The 24,062-nt window shown below is 35.7% G+C and overlaps 1 protein-coding gene across 2 annotated transcripts in view; it reads left to right on the plus strand.

Annotated features, from left to right (window-relative positions):
* The window catches only part of CPNE8 (copine 8), a 108,108-nt gene that overhangs the window by 42,714 nt on the left and 41,332 nt on the right, over positions 1 to 24,062 (plus strand). For both annotated transcript variants that reach the window (XM_051805021.1, XM_051805019.1), the window contains exons 9-16: positions 1,009 to 1,113; positions 3,033 to 3,074; positions 9,540 to 9,615; positions 12,245 to 12,298; positions 15,066 to 15,127; positions 18,787 to 18,833; positions 19,494 to 19,675; positions 21,610 to 21,737. In XM_051805021.1, the coding sequence (XP_051660981.1) occupies positions 1,009 to 1,113; positions 3,033 to 3,074; positions 9,540 to 9,615; positions 12,245 to 12,298; positions 15,066 to 15,127; positions 18,787 to 18,833; positions 19,494 to 19,675; positions 21,610 to 21,737 (696 nt within the window). The remainder of the gene's footprint in view (positions 1 to 1,008; positions 1,114 to 3,032; positions 3,075 to 9,539; positions 9,616 to 12,244; positions 12,299 to 15,065; positions 15,128 to 18,786; positions 18,834 to 19,493; positions 19,676 to 21,609; positions 21,738 to 24,062) is intronic.

The following is a 24,062-nucleotide window of genomic DNA, read 5'->3' on the forward strand; positions in this document are numbered from 1 at the left end:
CAAGCCTCGAGGAGTTATGGCTCCTTTGTGAGTGGTATTAAGGTCAGTGGTGGAACTTTTCTGGAAGTACTGGTATATGCAATTTCTCTTGGCCTTGCATGCCATGGTTCTCCACTTTCATTCCAAAAGGTGAATGTTGAGCTGCTGATTCTTCATTGGTCTCCTGAAAACAGCAGGGGGTTGGGACAGTAATTCTGCACCTGTGGCAGAGGGATGCTTCCTTTTCTGTTTCTTATCATCAGGCATGTCTTCTGAATCATAGCCAGGATAAAAACATAGGCCTTTGGAATGTGAGGAGGATATTCCCCCAAAGGACAACTTTAGTTGCAATTGTATGAGGAATTTCACCAGTAGTGATTTCACCAGTGACCTTGCCTCCTGTTTTGTTTTGAACAATTCAGTCCCCAAGATGCGAGTTTAAAAGATGAATTTCAATTTTGCGTCATTTAGAGAAAGCAGAATGCATTAAACCACTTCACTGTATTTCACCTGAGAGAAGGTGATCATGGGATCTCACAGAAGCTTATATGTTTTACCTGAGACAGCCCTGGTTAAAAAAATCTTGGACATAAAATAGGGAATAAGAATCCAAAAGCCATCACTCCCTTGGCTCAGTTTCTTAATCTGCTAAGCAAGAGTCAGATCCTTACAAGACACTTTCTTTCTGGGTCTGTGACTGATTCCTGGCTGTACAAGGTCTGTTTAAGCAATTGGGATGGAGACTGCTCTTGCCTGAAATAACTCACTGACTGGTTTTAATTCTTGTTGAAGTTTTGGGTAAAAACATTTTAGGTTTAGAGTTGTTTAGCACTCTACTCTGTAATCTCTCTCAAATGAGTCTGTCCTCTTCAGTATGCCCTTCATGATTTCACTGTGTTTCTTTTTTTCTTATCTTAAATTTTATATGGACATTGTATGAATTATTACAGATTACGGCTCTTTTGATTCCATGTTAGATGACACAAAAGAAGTAAATAAATGCAATATATATTCTTTTTTTACTTACAGTTTTACAATCTGCCACAAAACAGAAGTTGTAAAAAATACATTAAATCCAGTGTGGCAGGCATTCAAGATATCTGTCAGAGCATTGTGTAATGGAGATTATGACCGGTAAGCTATAGCTTAAGCTTTCTTTTTTTCACCCCTAACTCATGTATTCTTTTATATATGATCTTTTCTATACACTTCAGTTCCTGGTGTTATTTAATCAACATTTTGAAAGGATAATAGGTGTTCAAAACCATTTGTCATGTTAAAGAATTAGGACAAATAAAGCAAATATGTTAAATCTGTAGGAAATGCTAGCGGTGATTTCTGGAAAAAATTCTTTGCTCCATATGGTGTGATTTAGAAACAGAAAGAAAAGACTAATTTAAAGAATGGCCACTGTGACTAGTGTGCACAAGTATTTTTTAATAATATTTCAGTGAGAAAGAATGATGGTCTGTCTTCCTTGAGTGACATTGTAATGTCAGAGAATGCTAATAAATGAAAGCCTTTAAAATACGTAGGTGAGCAGATGGGAAACACAGAAGGTAATCATCTCCAGATTTGAAGTTTTCAGTGATCCCATGCAAAAAGATCCATCTTTGAATGGTAATACCATGTTTTTAATCAATATTTTACCAGTTGTAACAGGGAAATTAGTTGAGTAACGATGGATATTTTTAGACTTCTTAAGAATGGCCTTGTTGGTTACTCTCTCAATTAGGTTCAATAAAATGCAGCAATTTCATAATAAGTACATTCTAATCAGATAGAATTTTTAACTTGAGGTTAGGTTTATGTGCATAATGCATAGGCAAAATAGTACTCATGAAGCTAGTCTCTGGACACTGCACTATTTGTCATACTAAAGAAAAACAGTTTTCATAATAATTAAAAATGATATTTTGGCGGAGGTATATTAGAATAACTCCAGCATTCCAAAAGAGAATTAAAAAGCATAATAGCACTCCTCAAACTGTTGTGTATCTGTTGATACATTGTCCCATGTTGATTCTGCTTTGTATGCTTTGAACATAATGTTCTTGTGAATAAAGGCTCCATGAAACTTCCTAATCCCACCTACAACAATCATGTTTCAAATTAAGAAATACTCATTAGCTGTCAGATTAATTCAAATTAGTATCTGCTGATAGTCCAGAGAAAGCATCCAAAGTTTGTTTTTTTAATTTGAAAACTTTTCTTTCTAAAGGTAGAGATTATGTTCCTATGATCAACGTGGTAATACATAAAAACACAAACCTCAAAAGTCTCTTTCAGATAATAATAGTTCTATAGATCATATTTTGGTGCTCCAGGTGCTGTGATAGATGTAAAAAGTGGGAGTCATGGCTAGGCTTTGTGAACGAAGATTTGGGAAGGGCTCTACCCATGTTTGTTGCAAGTGTGTTGGTGGCTAAAAAGGCCAATACGAGACAGACATATCCGGTTGCAAAAGGCACAGCAGAAAGACTCCTTAGATGGTGTATTCTGCAAGGCACGATTCTTTCTGCGTTGAAAAGGTGGGAGTAATGTCCTTAGATAAGTATATATCACAGTAAACCTTCAGCTAATTATGTAAAGTAAGATTGAACCTTTACATGGAAAATTTTTGTTTTCTACATTTTGTCTGTTTCCCAGTCATCCCTGAAGCAAGAATAGTTAGAGCTGTCCTCAGAGGTTCACATTACTCATAAGGAAACAGACAAAATGTGTTTTTAAGAACTGTGATAATACTTTAAGTTTTAAAGAATCATTTATTAAAAAAACAGAAAATTCAGAGCATCAGCAAGCAAAATATATTGGCTAAACTTCCAATGTGTTTCCTTAGTTTCGACTGTATTTTATTAGTAATTTATGAAGATGTGTTGCATAACCTGAGTGATTGGCTATTTGCTGCCCTATGAGAAATGACTGAAAAATTCTGCTTTCTGGATTTGGCACAACTGATGCATCCATATGCCATTAAACTTAAAGGCAATGTGGGTACATTTTAACATATGTTTTAATAAGGTCCTGTTGCTGATTTATTTTTTTATTTTCAGGACAATTAAAGTAGAAGTGTATGACTGGGATAGAGATGGAAGGTAAGACATTAGTTCTGTTGTTAAACTTTAGGGTTATCTGTGCATACTTATGCACATTTTAAAAAGTGTAAATATTTAGTGTCCAGAACAGGATTAGGGAATGTTGTTTACCAATATTTAGGGGTACAGGTGTTACGAAAAGAGTTCTGCTGTGATACAGTTATTTTTTATTTTCCAGTTGTGGTAAATACTGATGCCTATTTCAAACATGCTGTGTGTATATATTTTTCCATGGAACAAGCAAGATGGAATGCTTTATGATCTGTAAAATCAGTTTTGTGACTCTCATTATGTTACCAGTTAATGTACCTGTATGAAGAGAGGCATCATCTGTTTTATAATCTACTTTCTTTTACTTAAAACACTGCTTTATAAACTGTTGCTTTTCAAGTATGATGAAATGCATGTGCCTGCAATTGCTACTTCATGGTTGCCTAGATATTGCAATGTAGAAGCCACCTATTAATTGTCTTAATTTCACATTCTGTTTGAATGTTCATTTCAATGTCCATCTTTATCAAAATGTTGTTATAAACTCTAGAGTTGGAAGACCTGGGTTTTATATAACTAAGTTGCTGGAAAGAGGACAGTGGAATATCCCTGGATTTTCTGTTACTAAATTCTGGAGGGATATCTGCTATTATTCTGTACTGACTGTACATATTTTTCTGAAGAAATTAGCCTTTCAAATTGCCTTTATTCTGATAAACAAGGTAGAATTACTTTTTAACACACTGTATTGATACCTCCTATTCTTTTAAAAATGTCTGAGCTTGTATCTTAATACTTTGGTTAGAAACTCTTAAATCATGGTGCTAGAACTAAGAGTAGTATAATAATATGTTGATTTCTATTTACCTTTAAGTTGGTCTATCTTAATTATTTCCTATTAATCTTAATTTATATTTTAAAATATATGGATATGCACGTGCATTTTCATTTATAATATTATTTATTTTACAGTAATGTCTTTAATACTACTAATGCAATTTACTTCTAGTATTATAGATAATGGTATTGTGCTTCTGTGGCAATGGATCTTTTAACCATAACAGGCAAATTTATCCTGTGCTACCTTTCATTTCCTTGCTGACAAGATCCAAAAGCATATTTAGCTTTCTCAAATTATGATTTTGTCTTTTTTCTTCCGTCATGAAGCCTGTTGATTTATAAGCATTCTTATCACATGTTTGCCCTCTATAAATACCTACTAGTGCAAATTCGTCCTTCTTAATCAGATGTTCCCTGGAGAGGAAAAATAACATATTCTGTCAATTAAAATAAGTGTATTTAAATTAACAAAGGCATATACAAAAAATCACTGCATCCCTGTTAGAATTTCTATTAACGTCCTTTCCTCACTGATATTTGCCAAATCCTTGAAAATTTGATATATTTGTACTTTTGTGTATAAGCTACAATATTTTTTGAAAATAAACTAACAATGAAAAGTTAATTATATTGCCAAGTTAATTAAAAATAAGGATTATATTTTTTCAAGATATCAAGCCCCATATGCTGTCCCATTTTTTCCAAAATTGGTAAAGTTAAGAAGAAAAGGAAGAAATCTGACAAATAATACAGTGTGACTGCAATTCTGAGTGAAATCTTCAACATGCTGTGGATTTTAGGCAATCATTAGCCTCTCCACTCTCAAACAGTTCGAAAGATTATCTGCTTTTGTTCATATCACAATTTGAATACCTATAAAATTAATATCTATAAAAACAAAATGTGAAGGATACTATTTACGTGTGTTCCTTTTTATTCTAATTGTATGAATTTTTTTGGCTTTTTACTTTCTGTCTTTTTTCAATTTAGAAGCAGGCAGAACACTGACATCCTATATGTTAAATTCCTCTGAAAGATGAGACAGCACTCATCTCATGTAACTTCAGACAATGTAAAAATCAGACAAGTAGATTGAACTAATCATTTAAGCTACTTCAGTAGCTTACAGGGGAAAATGGTCTGATTGAATCCATCCTACCTGGAATGAGTTGGCAGCTGGTGGTGCTTATCACTTGCTAGTGATCATAGTGAGAACCTAAAGGCCTAATTTAACTTTTCATTGCCAGGTGTATCTGAAATGAATCCCATTCAAGAACTACTCCAACAATTTTTTGTACAAGTCTGCTGTTACTCAGTTTATATTAATTTCCATTTTTGATGGACTCTTTCTAGAAACAGTTGTTATACTAACTGATCACCTCACTATGCTGAATCTGTTTGCCCCAAAAATGTGCAGACTGGGCAGGGACAACCTTTGAAAGATTGCCTGCTCTCTAGATAGCAAAGCAAATTATACTGAATTTTGCAGGCTGTTCTGCAATCAGGAAGGAAACATTACTGTGTATATACTTGATTTCTGAATCTTGTCTTGACCTGATTCTGACTTCCAGAGTCTTCTTGACTAATGAGTTTTTTTCCCTTTTCCCCGTTCTGTGTTATCTGTGTTTTGAAAAAAGAGGTACCACGTTGCTTTGGGTTGAGCTTCTTACTGTCATGTTCCTAAATTACATTCTTAACAGTAATTGTCATCATGTAATATCATTATCAAATAACTCATTTATTTTCAAACATCACTTAGAATTTCTTGACTGAAAGTAATACAGGCTCTTTGTAACATTAACACTATTAAATATTAAAAGTTTTTTTGTCTCAAACCAATTTTTGCTCAAAAATTGTCAAAATGTGGACCACTTGTTCTAATTGATACCTTTTATTGTCACTAAGAGCTGTGACAAAACCCAAAATATTTGATGCCGTAAGAAGTCACAAAAGGTAGTTTTGTTACTTTGGACAAACCCACTTGCGTGAAACAGTCATGGGTTTTTTTGAGTGTCCTTATCAGTGAAGTACTTGCAGACAGGTATAACAGAAGGAAAAAATAAGATAACGTGCAACTTCACATCATCTATACTCTGATGTTTTTATTTCTCTCTGAAGGCCTTTTCACTTAACTTCAGAAAAAAATATTCCTTAGCATACATGGTGCAAAAGCCATTTCATAGTCTTGATATGGTTGTTACGTACAAGAAGTGGTTTTTCTCGAGTTTTAAAGCTGTAAATATTGCTGTGCTAACCTGGGGCCACTGAACCATTCATCTGAGAATCTCAACACTGCAGGAGAGATTTTAAATCTCAGATTCTAGGCTCTTTCACCTTATTTTTTGTCCTCCCTTTTCATTCTCCTTCTCCAACTAGATGGTTGATTTTTAAATTATTGCATTTTTCCCTTACTCATTGACATATTTCTGATTATGATTGTCCTTTCCTCTATTTTTTTCCCTTTAGATAATTAAAAAATTCAAAGTTAATACAAGTTTGAAAGTGATTTTCAGCACTTCAAAACATAGGGCTAAAAGTGGAAGATTTAGGGAGATGGGCTACAAGCAATACTTTTGTGTTCTGAGAGTCTTTGGTTCAGTGTTCTGATATACCATTCATGGACAAAAGTCTGTCTATCTAGGATTATTTGGTGTTAGGAGGACAAAGAGAATAACTATTTTGGATTCTCAATCCAGAGACTAATAAGGAGATCCACTTGGTGAAGTGTGATCATTGATATTGGGAGGCATCAGTGCCTCGTTTTTCTTTGAGTTATACATCTGGCAAAGGCAAATTTTGCCCAACAGGCACTCATCCTTCAGAGCCAGCCTAGGGAAGGGGCACACATCCATCTGAATACCGAGTGTTAAGATCCAAGTTGATGATCTTTTAAGTGCAGAGTACTCTGATACTGCTTTTATATGCTCATACCTTTTTAATGTGATTATTTCAGAGGAATTATGTCTTTCTAGCCCAGGTCTTGTCAGTGTTTGCATATAACCACGAGGAAAGGAGACTTTCCGGTGTCTCTTAGAATTAAAGAAGCAATGACTTTTAAGCAGTATTGATTTTTTTGGCTCCCCAGAGACAGTCCTGTCTAGAATTGCTTATGTTTCCTGTTTGCTACAGCATGTTTGTAGGTAGTCATTAAGCTATTGTTTGAACTTCTGCCTTCGAAATATACAAGCTCTCTTGAAAATATAAGGTTAGAACTGTTACAAAAGGGAAAGGTTCCGGTTTAACCAACATGCATTTTTGTCCAGTACCATGGCTACCCGAGGTTAAATACACCTTATGTGCTCCAGGCCACATAAAACTCAAGTACCATAGCATGTATGGATGGCTTCCTCTGTTCCCTGGTTAGATAGCATTGCAGTCTGGAGAGCATTTCATCAAAATATGTTTCTTAAGAAAAGTCTTTGTCTGTCTTGGAAGCAATTTCCTTATCTCCAAACCGAAAGGGGAGTGTTTCATGGCAGGTGGTCCATTCTGAAACTGACTGATCAGGAATATCTTCACCATACAGTATTTCACAAACTTACTTACAGAATGCTTTGCTTATTTCGTGTGCATTAGCATGATGACTGGACCTTTCAGTTGTTTGATTTCCATATTTTGTGATTCATGCTGATTTCAGAAAATGAGATTTATATTTGAGGTGTGATTTTGTTCATTTAATTTCATTTCTTTATGAACAAAGTGAAAGAAATTTCACGTTGTTGTGGATTGTTTCCATTTTTCCTCTTCTTGCAACATTCAGATTTATTTAAATTTGCTGTTAATATTTATAGCTTAATTAGAAGTGCGCTGCATTTCTTAAAAAAACAAGTTTTACAAGTCACAAAGTCATAAAACTTTGACTTCCTATTGTAGTTTACCATTGGAGGGAAAGTAAAAAAGTTAGTTTCATATCTCTCCAGATGTGAAGGCAGCATGTAGAGGAAATACAATGCCTTGCTAGGGTACAGCTGGGAAAATTTGGAGCAGCAGTGAGCAAAGTTCAGCTGGGCAGAGTGGAGAATGGGAAAAGGTCTGGTGACTTTGAGAGGAAGCTGAACAGGAGCCAGCAGTGTGCCCAGGTGGCCAAGAAGGCCAATGGCATCCTGGCCTGGATCAGGAACAGTGTGGCCAGCAGGACCAGGGAAGTGACTCTTCCCCTGTACTCAGCACTGGTGAGGCCACATCTCGAGTACTATGTCCAGGTTTGGGCCCCTCAGTTCAGGAAGGATATTGAGGTGCTGGAGCAGGTCCAGAGAAGAACAACAAGGCTGGTGAAGGGACTCAAGCACAAGTCCTGTCAGGAGTGTCTGAGGGAACTTGGGCTGTTTAGCCTGGAGCCTGGCTTCTCATCACTCTCTACAACTCCCTGAAAGGAGGTTGTAGGCAGGTGGGGGTTGGTCTCTTCTCCCAGGCAATCAGCAGTAGGACAAGAGGGCATGGTCTTAAACTGTGCCAGAGGAGGTTTAGGTTGAATATTAGGAAGAAATTTTTTACAGAGAGAGTAATCAGACATTGGAATGGGCTACCCAGGGAGTTGGTGGAGTAACCATCCCTGGAGGTTTTTAAGATGAGACTGGATGTGGCACTTAGTGCCATGGTCTAGTAACCACAGCAGTGTTGGATCAAGGGTTGGACTTGATGGTCTCAGAGGTCTTTTCCAATCCAGTTGATTGTATGATTCTATGACTGCTGGAAGGTGTGTAGCTGACTTTAGGTACTCACCCCTGCATTTGCTTCCACTCCAGGTACCTGAGACATGAACTCGCAGATCAGTCACTTCTGGCACACAAACCTTGTGATTTCTGTGCCCCAGTTCCCTGACCCCAGTCTGGCCTTTCTCAGCAATGCTTCATCCACTACACTCCCTCTGGCCACTCTGCTCACAGTGGGTCCTTGGCAGCATGCCAGCCCCTGTTTAAGAGTTGACAAAGCAGTTTTCAAAATGTGGATGACAGTACAGGAGTGCCAAATGTATTCTTGGAGCAGGAGTAGAATTTAGAAAGAAGTTTGATAGCCACTGCTTTACTATTAGGTTAAGATCTGCTTTCCAGTGTTGTCTAATACCATAAGCTGAGTAACCTCAGTGGATTGCTTTTCTCCTCACAGATGGGAAATAAGTTTTGGGTCTTTCCCTTAAATTTGGGTACCATTCAAATGTCATGTTACACAAATTGGTAGGGCTGATCTTTTCTGGTTTAAGTTACTTTTTTTTGGAATCCCCTTCTCTCACGTGGTCTCACACATAGTTCAGAGTCTGTAGTGCCAGTGGTCGGCCAGTGAGGAAATGGTGATAGTCTTTGGCAGCCCACTCTGTTTTTTCAGATTCTGTAAGAATCTGAAAGCTTACTTTGGGGTCAATCACTGATATACAACATAGTCCTCATTGTGCAGCAATGACCAAAAGCTGTCAAGAAGATTTAATCTAATACTTTCCACCTCTACATTTGTATTACTGATAGAATGAACACACAACAGAGGGAGAAATAGAGATTTTTAAGCAAATCTTATCTGTTGCCATTGCTTCTTTCTTGGATGTCGGTTCATATTGGCCGTGCTTCTCTTTTTCATAAATAGTTAAAATACATGTTTAAATTACTAAATGCTATGTATTTGAAACCCTCTTTTTTTATACAGCCATGATTTCATTGGAGAATTCACAACAAGTTACAGAGAGCTGTCCAGAGGGCAATCTCAGTTCAACGTGTATGAGGTAAGTACTGTAAGTATTTGCTCTCTTTCAGGAAATGAATGAGAAAACAACAGTGGAAAACATTGAAAACAATGGAAAAATATTCTTGCCAATAATGAGAAGACAAGCCTATGTGGCTGTAGCATGTTTTTTTCTGTATAGTGTGCAGATCTTTGTCATTCCTTAAGCTATCCTTTAATTGGTCTCATATTACTGTCATTAAACCTAGTTGTTTTGTCAGCTTTCATAATGGTTGACAAATGGTTTAGTTAAGCACTAATGGGAGGAAGGGAAGGAGGGTGCTCCAATTGTGTGCTGCAATTTTGTTTTAAAGATGAGCAAAGGTGCTGCTGTGCAGAGCAGGACAAAGACATGGGGTTTTTTTCTTATTTAGATCCAAGATCAACCCCAGAGTTACTGTAATTTACAGAAGTTTCCTATGGATAGTGTCGCAACACAGACTACTGTATGCAGTGGAAATGTCCTCTTGTGTTGTGACTCCTACCCTACTATGAACATTCTGCCATAACATCTTAAGTAATTTTTCAGTTTCTTAAATATGGGATCAATATCATACTCCCAGCATCAGCATACATTTCCTGAGCATCTTATGTTTGCCTCCCTACATTGCAGTCCTCCATGTACTGCTTCTACTTGATTAGTCCATACAGTATCAGAATAAAAGAGACTGAACAAATTCTTTTTAAAATGTTTTGCATTTACAAACTGACCCAAGGCAGGTAGAGAAGTTTGTGTTTTAGTGTCCCATATTTTCAGATTAGAAAGAATCTGCTAGAGCAAGCTCTTCTTAGTTGAACTTTTTTTAATAGGTAAGATTTCATGTAGCTTCCTAGGTTCCTGCAGGGGTGTAAGACTTTCAGAGGCTAAAAAATGTTGTTTAATTTATAAAGTTATTTGAAATTTGAAAAAATACATCAATATTATAACAACTAGAGTACCTAGAATTATAGGAGAGAAACAAGCTGTTGTTTAATTCATCTTTGCTCCCAAGTAGATGCCTTTTTTCCCATATATTTCACTCAAAGCTCTAGTGTAGTTCCTTGCAATTATTAAGAAACCAGTTGTCAAGTTACCTGAAGCAGAAAGTTCAGATGAATCTCCTTTTTGGCATTTAATGACTGCTGGCAAGCAATATGCTGCTAATTCAGGCCTGACCATTGAATTCTGGAGAGCAGTGAATGAACTGCCATAGGGCAGACAGACAGTCTGTTACCTTCATTTCCCTCTTCCAGACAATTGTCAGCAGGACTCACTTTCTGGCTAAGGTTTTGGTTCAACAAGAGTTACTGCATTGTTTAATAACACAGATATAATCCATTGCTTGCCAGTCAAAGCACTGTTAAATTGAGGGGAGGAGTTACTTGGGATTTTTTAAGTGTTAAAGGGCTTATATGCATGTAAGGGAGTAAAAACTTTGAAGAATACTTACTGTATAACAGTGTGCCATACTGGAGGGAAAGAAAGAGTCACTCGTTTAGCATTTTTGGGAAGACCTCAAATGATAGTTATCTGTTCCTGCCTTACGTTTCACAGCTTTTCTGTGTTGTGCAAGGAGTAGGATCTTTAAATGTAATTTCGTTTTGGTTAAGAGGTGAGAATTTTTGGAAGACATGTATTTCTATTTTTTCCATTTTCAGGCAAAATAGTTTAAGTATTTTACAGCAGATAAGTGACTAACATTTCAATGGGGAATGTTCTAATTCCTTATCAGTTGCAGAACATCTGCGAGTAGTTTACAGTAAAACTTGGCAGTAAGCCACAAGGATTTAAGTTTCCTAGTTATACAGTTGAGCCACCTAATTACCAAAATAATGTTTTACTTCTAATTCCATGTGCATTTCTGAAAAATGCAGGAGTACATTTTAATGTGTATGTAATGAAATTGTCTGAGACTTGCCTTTGAATGGATAGGTACTCATAAGGAATACAATTTTTATTGTTGGCTACAATGAGAAATTTTATAGGTGTAGGTTCCAGACATTCAAGAAAACTGTTTAATGCTTTGTAGTCCAGTTCTATGAAGATTCTTGTGTATGGGGAGTGCATTGAGCCCCCACAACTCCACAGTCAGGTGGTCTTTGCCATTTTCATGAAATGACTTATGACACAGTATGATCTGTGCCCCCAATGGCTCTTCCTGTCAGCAGATCTGTCATTGCATCAGATATAGAAACTGGGAGTAGAACAGCTCACATGTTTCTCAGATAATACTGATGAGAAGATGGAAATAGATTAACTGGATTGTGAAGAGGTGCATTGTGAAATGACAAAGTAGTGACACAGGACACTGAAACCCTGGAATGAGGAATGCAGAAAAATGCAGAATCTTGTGAAAATTCAAAGTGTTTGAGCACTCAGATATAATGAACATCCTCACCTCTCTTGCCCCAGTCCCTTATTTGTCAAATGTGAACACCAGCACGGACTTACCTGACAGGTACTGTGAAAATAAATTTGCTGGTTTTCAACATCCATATATCCCAGCATCGAGATGCATAAGTAATGCAATCTTATGTAAAAATACACTGAGAATCCACTGAAAATAGACTACGTTCTGCTTTGAAAATATTGTAAACACTTATCTTTATGTTAGATCCCACTGCTTTGATGTTTGTATCTGTGTTTCTAGGTAATAAATCCAAAGAAAAAAGGAAAAAAGAAAAAGTACGTTAATTCTGGAACAGTAAGTAAATATATTTTATGTTACTGGATACTTTTCTTTTTGCTTGAAACAGTGTAGCTGACTTGTAATTCAACAGGATTAGAATAGAACCTTTTGTGAATGCCACAATAACTATTTAGTGGTATACAGCATTTATTTTCAGGTTTGTTTTTTTTTTTTAATTTGAAGAGTCTGATAAAAAATGTGTCCAAGTGTGCTCTTAAGTTGCTAATGGCAACAGTTTTTTTTTTTAAATATATGTTGAAAGATCTGTTAGTATTGTTTGGGATGAGAGTTTATTGTCCTTTTGTTTGTATTGCATGTTCTGTTCTCATGTTTATGAACTATTTGCTAGCAAAGCAAATATTTCCCTTCAGCACTTTCTCATCTTCCACTTCCTGGTATCCGTGATATTCAGAACACAATTTACAAAAAAAAAAAAGAAGATAAAAATTGAAGATTTGTATGTTGAAAAACCTAATCAGATATATGTTTTTTGAAAACACATCCAGCATGTGGGTTTCTTCCACATGAATAGTTCCACTGAAGTCAGTAGGGCTACTTCTGCACAGAACCATAGCCTTGAAGGAATGTTTTGACATTCTCATGTTCTTGTGTAGGTCTGTTCATCAGTAGGAAAATAAATACTTGATTTTCCATCTCTGCTTTAAATTGTAAAAAATAGGCAGAAACAGCTTGCCCATTAAAATTTACCATGCAGTATCTAATTCGTTTTTTTTAGCATATTCCTTTTACTAAAACCTATCATGTTAAAATAAAGTTCTTTTATGCTAAATTAGTGAGTTAAAAACTTATGTAAAGTGATTATTTTCAACCAACGCTAAAAGTGTACTCAAAATTGTAGGTATGAAATCTGGCTTAGGGTACAAAAGGGCAAAAAATGTTATTTCATGTTCAATTTTTTAGTTAATTTTGATTTAAGATATTTTAACATCTTCACATGTATCTGTCTCTGTTTGAAAGAACATATTTTACCCATGTTTGAACAGAAAAAATCTTGTTATTCTTTTCTTCTGATTACATCAAAATTTCCAATAAACAATTGTTAGCAATTTTCTTTCCTTTGTCCTTCTCTTCCAGTGTTCTCTTCTGTTGGTCTTTTTCTTTATCAAGTGATTTTTGTCCTCATTTACCCTTACTTCTACTAGTCCTTCAGGCTTCCCTTATGCTTCTCCAAATGGTCACTTCCTTTCGTGTTTGCCTGCAGTTTTGTTTTTCTTCTCCTCGTTATTCACCCAAGATATTCTTCATCCCACAGATTTCTAAATTTTCAGGCCAGGCACCAAGACTATCATTCTCACTAATAGGAAGTGAACTACTGGAGAGCTTAAAGTGGATACAGATCACTGACTGCTATCTTACTGCTGCTTTACATACAGTACACATCTCAACTTGTTATTATTTATGGGGTCATTTTAAATTGAGACAGACAAATTGCATATTAAGGAGAAATGTTTCAGAATGCAGGATTAGTTTCAAGTAAAGCCTAGTAATAAACTTAAAAATTCACTGGATAAAACTTGACACGTTGGTAGTCATTTTCTATTTGGAAGTAAACCCTTTGGCCACTTTGGGAGTTGTTTTCTTTCCATTTTTTACCTTTTAACATCAGATACACTGAAAACATTTGCTTAAATTAATAAGAACAGATGAACTGTTAATATTACTGTGCCCAGTGGGAAAATGCATAGAAATTTCAGTCTTATATGCAAGTCTGTGTTACTGATAGCCTGGTCGAACTTTGTCCTGGTCTTCTGTTCTCAACTAGATCATTTTAAACTTTGCTAGTCCCTAAAAATCAGAGGACCTGTGGCAAAGGAAGTAGGATAGAAGACAAAATCTCATTCTGAGTCTAAGTTTACAACATAGAAGTATTTTAAATGTTTATATTTTGCTGCATGTGGAGGTAAATCAAATTTGGTGACAAACTTCCATCTCATTTCTATTCCTTGTATCATTATCAGTGGATTTCCTTTGAGTAGTTACTTAAGCAGTTTTCATTGCCTGACTGCTGGACTTACACTGTGAGAGAGTTTTGTGTCACTCTGTAAATAAAATTAAAATAATTTGAATTTTTGTTTCATAAATACTGCACAGGATATGAAGATCTTAAATGATGGATCTTTTTCACTAGAGATTACACTTCTGTGACTCAATTGCTGAAAATGCCAGCAACACCTTTAGATGGATCTCTGTGTTTTGAATCTATATAATTTCTGAGTGATAAACGCTGTAACTGAAGAAATTTCTTATCTTTGTATTTATATATATATAAACTTAAAATTTTTATATATGTTTCATATATGCGTGTAATTTACTAGATTTTTGCATCCTTGGCTTGCATCAATACTCAATGCCACTTTTAATGCAAGATGAGTAATTACATAAATGATTGTAATTGAGTTCTTTAAACAGTGTTGAAGTGCTCATAAAATAGGTGCATTTTCATTTAACCTCTAATATTCATTTGTAGATGTAGTACACAGTGATCAGAAAATATGTATGTGGTAGCCTGCTCTGGAATACAATCTTCCATTGCTTTCCTTTCCTTATTAAAAAAATCAAAAAGGCAACTGTAGTAGAATTCCCTTTCAAGAACTACCTATTGAAATTATTTAATATCTTTTTTAATCTTCTTTTTTCCCCTAACACTGTAGGAAATTACATCTTAAGGACAAAACTCCGAAAACATTGTGCTTATGTCTCTACTTGTTCAACTGGGAAACACACAATAATTCATGTCTGACTCTCTTTTATTTGCTTTCAGGTGACATTGCTTTCCTTCCTAATTGAAACAGAAGTTTCATTCCTTGACTATATTAAAGGCGGGTACGTGATTGGCATCAAACCTTTCTTGTTTTCACAGTCTCATTATAGTTCACTAATAATTTTTTTATGTGCTTCACATATGATCGCTCTAAGTGGTATCTGGAAGGAGTATTGTTTCCTCATTTTAGAGGCTGTACTTTCCTACATAGAGCCTGTAGATAGCTACTGACTTTATGGAACCTCACTTAAAATGTTGGAATTGGTATTGATAAAGACTGATCGGCCAGAGAAATTCCACTTAAGCTTTTTTCCACTCTTTTTACAAAAAATGAATATAATTCAGTAGAATGCTCTGTGTTTAGAAGTATGAGCAGTAATACTTATCATTTATTTATCTTATACAGAATCTTCTTTGGTGATTCATACTACTATTTCTATGTACATCTCAGTGAAAACTATAAAAATACTTGTATAAAATCTTACCTTTCTTTCTGCAATATATGCAGTTATGTAAACATGACAAGGAGACTCAGAGTCAGTTATTTTCTTGGCTTCTCCCTTCTTTTGTTTGTCTGATTTAATATTACTGTGTATCAGTTGCAGTCCAGTTGACAGATTTTGAAGGAAGAGGGAAGAGAAGATTTTGTCATTATTCAGTCTGTTTTCCCATCAAGTATATCCTCCAAAATTGTTTTTTTAGTTCCCTGGTTTTCTTCCATTTAGTTAGAAAATGCTGATTCTGCAATAGACACAATATTTGCTCTTACGTAAGTGGATGCTTATGAAACACTTCATGTTCAGAACTTTTACTGTAATTGATTTGAGGTGTCTAGAATTAATACTGATTTAGTGGAAACCTTGACAGCTTTAATTGTAACAAATTGGGAGTACAGTATTGATTTCATTTATGTTTCGAGTCTGCATCTGTTTAATTGGGGTATTCCATTATCAGTATCATCAATATGACAGTTGTTTTCTTAAAGAACTTTGGAGAATGAAATAGAAGTTTGTCCATAAATTCTTATTTTGTTTTATTACATACGACTGGATTTTATAGCAGTATGGTGGGAAAGAGGTGAATGTCTCTTTTGCATCTGAATGTTACATCAAGTGGTGCCATCTTAATAGCAGGCTTTCCTTACATTTTGATACTTACTCACGTATTTTGCTACAGTGACCTTCCCACATTTAAAATAGGTACATTGTGCTAAAAATAATGTATATTTCAAAATCATATTTCTCCTGCCACTTAGCAGTTAATAACATATTCCTATCAAAACACCTCCAAATATATGAATAAGCTCAGGAATGTAAGGGATACAGCCTTGAAAAGAAATGCAATTGAATTTAAGGAATGACTGTCAAACCTAATTTATAGTCTGCTCTTTTTTTTGCCTAGAAGAGAAAGAGACACCAGGAGCCACAAAGCTCCAAGATTTAGTGGACAGAAAAGATATTTCTGTGCAGAAGTTTCTGGCCTGTTTGACTTACTAGAATAGGAAGTGAGCTAGGCATTTGTAAATCAACAAAATTCAGGAGCTGAATCTTTTTGCAGCTCAAAAATATTGTCATTTCTTCTGTCCCAGCATAGTGGAAGATAAGAGAAAGTATTTTCCTCCCATCATGTTTAAAGCCTTACCTTCATCCAGGTTTTTGGAAATGAATACCCATGCATTGTTTGGATTCAAAAGGCTTTGGACATGCATTTTTACCTGAACTGTCTTGAATCATTGATGGAAACTCAGAACTCCTTTCATGACAGCTGTTTAATCCAGAGAGTACACCATATAACATAATGGGATGCATATTTGATGTTCAGAAGAGACCTGGCATGAGAAATGGTCACACAGCAAGGGCTGCCATAGCTTTGTATTTTGGAGACTTTGCCATGTATTTCTGGGAGAATATTAAGGAGTAATAAGACTATGTAAGAGGAAAATCTTGTGGAGACTTTATCTTAAAAATCTTTTGTATGTTGATATGGCATTTGGCCAAACAAGCATCTGCAAAGGGGAAATTGTAAAGTAACTGTTGCTAGGGACTTAAATGCCTTGGGGAGAATGGAGCCTCTTGGTAGTGTGAGTTACTCCATTAGCCCTGTTGCAGAGTTCTGCACAGTAAGTGATCCTCAGACCTTCAGCTGCTCCCTCCTGCTTACAGACCAGCTGGTTGTCATTCTGAAGCCATGGGAGAAAATCCATGTTTCTTTCCAATGTACTGTTTAAAAACCCGTAATCATTACAAATGCTATCAAGCCTGGTCAAAAGCTACATTCAAGCTTAATTTGTTCCCTTATACATATCAGTGCTGATGGAGCTGCTATTGAAAGACGATAGGTTTCACTTTGCTCTCAAAAAAACCAAACAAAATGGTTGCTCTGTGGTTGTGAGGCAAGGAATACTGTTCCTTTTAAGATACTTGCTTCATTTCTCGTGGAATATAGGGTAAAATGACCTGTCCACTGATGAAGTAGATCATGTCTTTCTATACCAACTAAATTCACAGTGACGCATTCTTCAGCATGCTGAAGGATTTCTGTACTTGATGTACCTGACATGTAGTGCTTGGAGTAGTCTTGTTTTACTCTTCAAACACTGCACCACACTGAAGCTCTTAAAATTTCAGTACAGGGAGATAATAGCCCAAAAGCAGTTTTTCTTGGCAATGCCAATCATGACTCTAAGCATAAATTTAGGCATAGTTTTTATTAGTGTTATGATAATAATAGTTGTATTAATAACTATAGCTCTTAATTATTATAGTTATTATTATGTTATACTAGACTTTTTTGTTGTTTTTCCTAAATTTTTCTTACCTGAGGAAGACAACTTTTCTGCACAGTATATTGATTGTGGTAGAAAACTAGTTGACATGTGCTTCCTAAATCTTTCTCCTTACGTCTAACTGACAGTGCAGAAGGACATTGTGATTAGGAAGCCACGGGGTCTGACATGTGAGTACATATAAAACAAAATCTGACTTGTCATGCCATTAAAATTTTTTTTTTGTGAAACTGCATAAAGTAGGATGCAGAAGTACTAGCAGAAAACTTCTCTCATAAAGCTCAGGCCTCTGAACTTTTCAGAGACTGAAGCAGTTTTCACTGGCTTTATTTTTTGTTGTTGTTGAAGTCTGTATTGAGGTCACAGCATTTTGAGACGTATTTCGGGATTCCAGTGTTCCGAGGACTCTTCTTGATACTGTGGGCACTGGTAGGCTTTTGCTTAATTTTGGAGACAGAGTCCACCCATAATGCAACTTAATTTGTGTTAGCCTTGATCAGTATGATAAGGTGATTCTGTGTGAATCTTTTTTCATACACAGCTTTCAGTGAAATAAATAGTATTTTCTCTGGGCACATCAAGTTATTTGAACAGTAAAACCACTACTGCAAGGACAGGTGTCAGATTGTTGATGTTTAATCTGAATGCACATGAGTTAAATCATATGGAAGTTAATTATCTTATTAGTGATTTAGAAATTTTCATAAAAAATGAAAAAAGGAAGGATGGAGTCAGGTAACTGTTTTCAGTGTGTTAATAAAATAGTGTTGGGTAACCCTTGGCTGGAACCTTATATAAGAGTATTTTCAGTGTTTATTTCCTGTGTTAGAAAGTCAGTGGCCTATAGTTTGTCCACAAATGATGTTCCCATCTCTTGTTTATTTTCCTACATAATAGTACAACTGTTAATAAGACTTGTGTTTGCTTTTTCTACAGAACCCAAATCAATTTCACAGTCGCTATTGATTTCACAGCCTCAAATGGTAAGAATAAAAATAAACGTCTTGTATATGTTTGTGCTGTCATCAGTTTTAAGTGTACTTTTGTGTGTGTTTGTGTCTGTATCAGTATTCAGCTGGCACCACCTGGACTCAGGATTCCATTTTGCTGAGCAATAGACTAGAGGCCAATTCCCATCTAGAAAAGCGGGGCAAACAAAATATATAGAAGTTGGAAAAGCTACATATGAAATTGAATAAGTAGGAGCTGTTTGCAAGTATTTGTGTACTTTCTGATTATTATTTTTCTGTTTCTTTATAACTACTGAGAGAAAACTTATAGGATGCCATTGAGATGGACAAAAGAAAAGAATTTCAGGTGGAGTGAGGCTGAAGTGGGGTGAAGCAGAGATAAATTGTGATCCTCTTCCAAAGCTGCTTTCAGAAAGTCATAATACTTTAGTAAATTTCATCTTAAAAGTGTATATCATGTTATAAATGACACAAATCTACAAGTTTCTTGCTACCCTTTCCATGCTGAAACACAGCTACTACTGTTAAAATGTATTCAGAACTACTGAAAAACGACTACTATTAAAATGTATTCAGAAAACTGCATTTTTACCTGATACAACTTACCTTTTTTAAGAGAGAAAATTCTTAAGTGATTCAATTTAAAAGTAAATCTGATCCTTGCTTCAACAGGTAACCCTTCACAGCCGACTTCACTGCACTACATGAATCCCTATCAGCTGAATGCTTATGGCATGGCACTGAAAGCTGTTGGTGAAATAATTCAGGACTATGATAGTGATAAAATGTTCCCAGCTCTAGGTTTTGGAGCTAGGCTGCCTCCTGATGGAAGGGTATCACATGAATTTGCACTGGTAAGTAAATAAATATTTATATGTTGTTAGAATTTCTTTACTACAACAAATTTTTGGGAGTTAAGGCTGTACTCTTGAGCAGTCACTGGACAAGTAAAGAACAGAGATTGTGATAATTATTCTGTGCTAACTCTAAGCAGTTGTTTCAGAATTTTTCATCATAGTGAAGTTACTGAGAGAAATCCAGAGTCAAGAACTCCCTGTAGGCCAAAAATGGTAATAAAGAAAAGTAATTATCTTTAACCTCAGCTGTAGCAGCATGAGAAACAGACACTCGAAAGACTTCAGATTGAAGCTAATCTATCTTAAGAAGCGAACAAATCATGAGCCAAGATAATATTTCATTATCGTTGTTATTGCTCTACCTTGTTTTCTGGCATCTCTTTATCTTTGACAGGCTGCTAGTTTAGAGACATAGGGATAGCTAAGTGGACTGTTAGCTGAGGTGACAAGAACAAATCTGAGATTGATCCATGTGTCAGTTAAATTGCAAACCTAAAATCTTACCAGGATTTGCCAGAAAGATTGATCTGGTATAACTGATACTTGTGATTAGTGTGGATATTTTATCTACTTGCTTATTTGGAGGTTTTTGTTCTTCTCAGAGTAGGACAAAGTTGTCAGAATTACAGCAAATGTAGGTGTATCAGGTGAGTTTTCATAAGATAGCAGCAAAGACATGGCAGAAGATTGGTAACTGTAGGTGTATATTTCTTCTGTCAGCCTGTACTAGAAAACAATGCCATATCTTACCTCAAGGAAAGGTTTTCCACATAGGAATTTAAAACAGGTGCAATTGCAGATACTCATTTAAATCACTGACTTTTTTTGGACTTTGTGTAGCAAGTTCAAATATATTGATACATATTTCAGTTCTAAGGGTGTTTCTAAAATTGATTTAGTCAATTTATGTGCTGTTGTGGTGCTTTTACAGAGGAAAAAACACCACATACATATTATATATGTATACACAATATATATATATTTCCTTCCTCCATATGTAAACATATATAGGTATCACCAATGTAATGCTAAGCAGTGTTTTCAGCTCTCTCTTTTAATGTTCTAGACCAATTCCATGAAAAATCTACTTTGGTTTTCTAGATTCTGAGGCAGGTACACTCTGCCTCAGACTGAGATAGTGGCACACTAAACCAGTGAGATGTTGGCACTTGAAGGAGAGTAAGGTGATTTGAAAGATTTTGAAGCCTTACATAGATCATTTGTCTAGTCTGGCATGGGTCATAAATCTGGAATGTAGCTTACAGGTTTGTATTGACACCTGTAAATAGGTATCCTCATTATAGAGTCATTATGGAGATCGATAGTAAAATGCCTACCTTAAGAATTTACAGTACAGCCATTTTGTGGGCTCTTAATGAGAAAATTCCTGTCTTCTTCTGCTTATACTAGGTCAAAAATAATTTTTCCAGTGCAGAAATATTGTACCAAAACAATGAGGAATTTATAGTTTACCTTACATTCTCATAGTGTATGAACATTAGGGTATGGCTACCATTTCTGCTTATTCACATTTTTAAATAAGAAAGCATTGAACCTGAACTGTGCTCCTAAACATGATTCTAGTTTTACATCTGACCTGTAATTCATACCTTAAATCCGCACAGGAAAATGCCTGTTAATGTTGTGTGTATGCAAGAGTGTTTAATTACACTTAAGATGCTATTTATGTCTAGGAACCAGTCCCAGTGATTCAGACTGCATGTAACATGAGGCTGCTAGAACCACCTTCCCTAGATAGTTAGCACTCACAAGCAGGCGTGGCACTTACACTGGGCATTTGTAGTGAACTCTCTGAATAGATCCTAGAATGCTTAGGTCTTTGCCTTTTAAGAATGCACACTGGGTAGTATTCATTAGCCTACATAATTTTTACTTCATAATTACGTTCAGTAATCTCTTATTTTCATTAGAATGGAAACCCTCAAAATCCATACTGCCATGGAATTGATGGTGTAATGGAGGCATATTACAGGAGTCTAAAATCTGTACAGCTTTATGGACCAACAAACTTTGCTCCTGTAATTAATCATGTAGCCAGGTAAGCATCACCACAGGTAATTTGCAGAAACTTCTTACTGTCCTATAAAAGCATATAAAAGCCTGACAGTTGCATGATGCAAAACACTGAAAAAAAGTATTTACAGTTGTTTATTCAGTTGAACGTGGTTAACTCGTATTGTTGAGTAGGTTTGAAGACCACATGCTATGCAGAATTCCATGGCTGTTTAAAAAGAAATAGAAGTGATCCAGTTGATCTTAGCAGAAATCATAATGAAAGAAAATTTTTGAGATCATTCTGTCATGTTTGTTTTTTGTCTTTTAGAGCACAGAGTTATTGCCTCACAGAAAATGCAAGAATCTATCAAAAAAAGTTAAAAATCTAAGTTTTTTTAGGCATACATAGTTCCTCTAATCTCAAAATGTCCAAACCGTCAACAAAATCTTCAAGGTCTCTGTGCCAACAATTCCCAGCTGGTAGCAGTACTTTTAAGGCAATAGTACAGCAGTCACCATTGGGGAGCAGTGGTGCTGTATTATGCAACACCTCATCTAACTTCTGAAAGTAAAACCCTTCTTGTGTTATAGAAGTTTCTTAAGAAGGATAATGTTGCCTTATGTTGGCAGATAAGATCTTGGCTTAGAATCTTGAGATCAAGATCTCGACAGTATAATACCTCCATGAATTTATATAGGAAAGTGATGTGGCTTAGATGATTTAGCCGAGTAACTACCTGAACAGATTTGATTTTATTTATAGACACAGAGAAAGAACTAATGTTTACAAAATAAGGCAGTAGGGCTGCGTAAATAATTGTACTGTTAATGTTTTATTTATAAGCTTGCAAAACAGCTAATTGTTGTAGCTATTTATTTACTATCTGGTTTTGCAGTTGTTAATTCTACAGACTAGTAAAAAAATAATTTGTAAATTCTGTGGTGCAAAGAATTTTCTGTGGATGGTTAGATAGCTGATTTCAGTGGTTTTTCATTAGGATTAGTTATTTCATCTTCGGATCATCCCATTAAAATTATGTACATGCATATTAAATTGCTTGTCATTCGCAAGTAGCTATCACCTTTAATCACCTTTGACATGATCTCTCCAGTAGCAGTTTTCCATATATGTGGCATTTGGCATCTGCATTAGCCATGTTATCTGAAAATCTAACCCATCAACTTTTCTGGCTTTTTCTTCTTCTTCAGAGCTGGTCATATCAGCTGAGGTGTCTGGCTCAGAACTTGGCAATTAACCTCCAGCCTCCTACTTCTTGCAAAAATTGAAATTTCTGATCTAGTGTTACCAAAGCATTGGCATAAATTCAGTTCCTTTTCTCCCCAGTTGTTTCTCAGGAATGTTTGTCAACTTCTGCAGAGTAACAGGAACCTGTCCAGCAGCATTTGTAGTCCTTCCACTGAACTTTTGTTAAAATATCAAGTTGTTGCAAGCTTTGGGAACTCCTCCTGGTAGCAAATCACACTACACCATAGTGGGAAAGCTAAGTGTCTCCACAAGGACTTCTACTGCATGATCATCCTTAATACAATCTATATATCAGTCCAGTTTTCAGTAACATTTTTTTCCTTTAAGGTTCAATTCTGTTGACTCCCATAGATGTGGTACCGGCCTGCAGTTACTCTTTGAACCTATCTTCAGTCTCAAAGAAATTTCTTCTTCGTGCATCCCTCCCACTTAAAAATATGCCTCTGACTCTGATGAAATCTCTGGAAACAATGTCAGATATTACTGTCCTGTTGTGATCTCAGAACTCTTCAGAGAGTTTAATGAGAAGCTCATTAAACAGATAATGAGTTTATTATCCTTCCCCCAGTTACAGAATTATTTAAACTACACTAGATGCAACTTAGTTTCTTCTCTCATCTCCCTTCCACATACAAGATCTTTCTTGTAAAAGACTTCTGAACATTTTAGTCTGTGGAAAATTTAAAATAACCAAATTTCTGTTCCATTTCTTCAGTGTAGGTATGTAGACAGTATTAAGTGCTCAGAAAGGATAATAAATTTTTATTTTACTCTCCCATCGTCCCTTGTCATTGCAATCATGATTGAAGATTATAAGCATTGTGGAAAAATGAGATAAAAGAAGTCTATGCATTGTGGTGAAAATGTATTCCACACTAGGTCTTTCTAATCTTGATATTTAACTATCAGTCCCTACAGCCAACCTGCAAACAGATGATATTCAGCAGGTTCACTGTCTCTGTGGCTTCTCTACCCATCTGTATTTCGGGGAGGACAAGTGAGGAAGGTGATGGCTTTCTCTGAGTTGTAACTTCCTCCAAACTCTATAAATGTTGTGGTTACAGCATCGTATTTATCAGCACTACTTGCTGCATTTTCTGG

This window comes from Manacus candei, unplaced genomic scaffold (assembly GCF_025592945.1).
Source record: "Manacus candei isolate 608988 ecotype Guabito, Panama unplaced genomic scaffold, ASM2559294v1 h1tg000063l, whole genome shotgun sequence".
NCBI lineage: Eukaryota > Metazoa > Chordata > Aves > Passeriformes > Pipridae > Manacus > Manacus candei.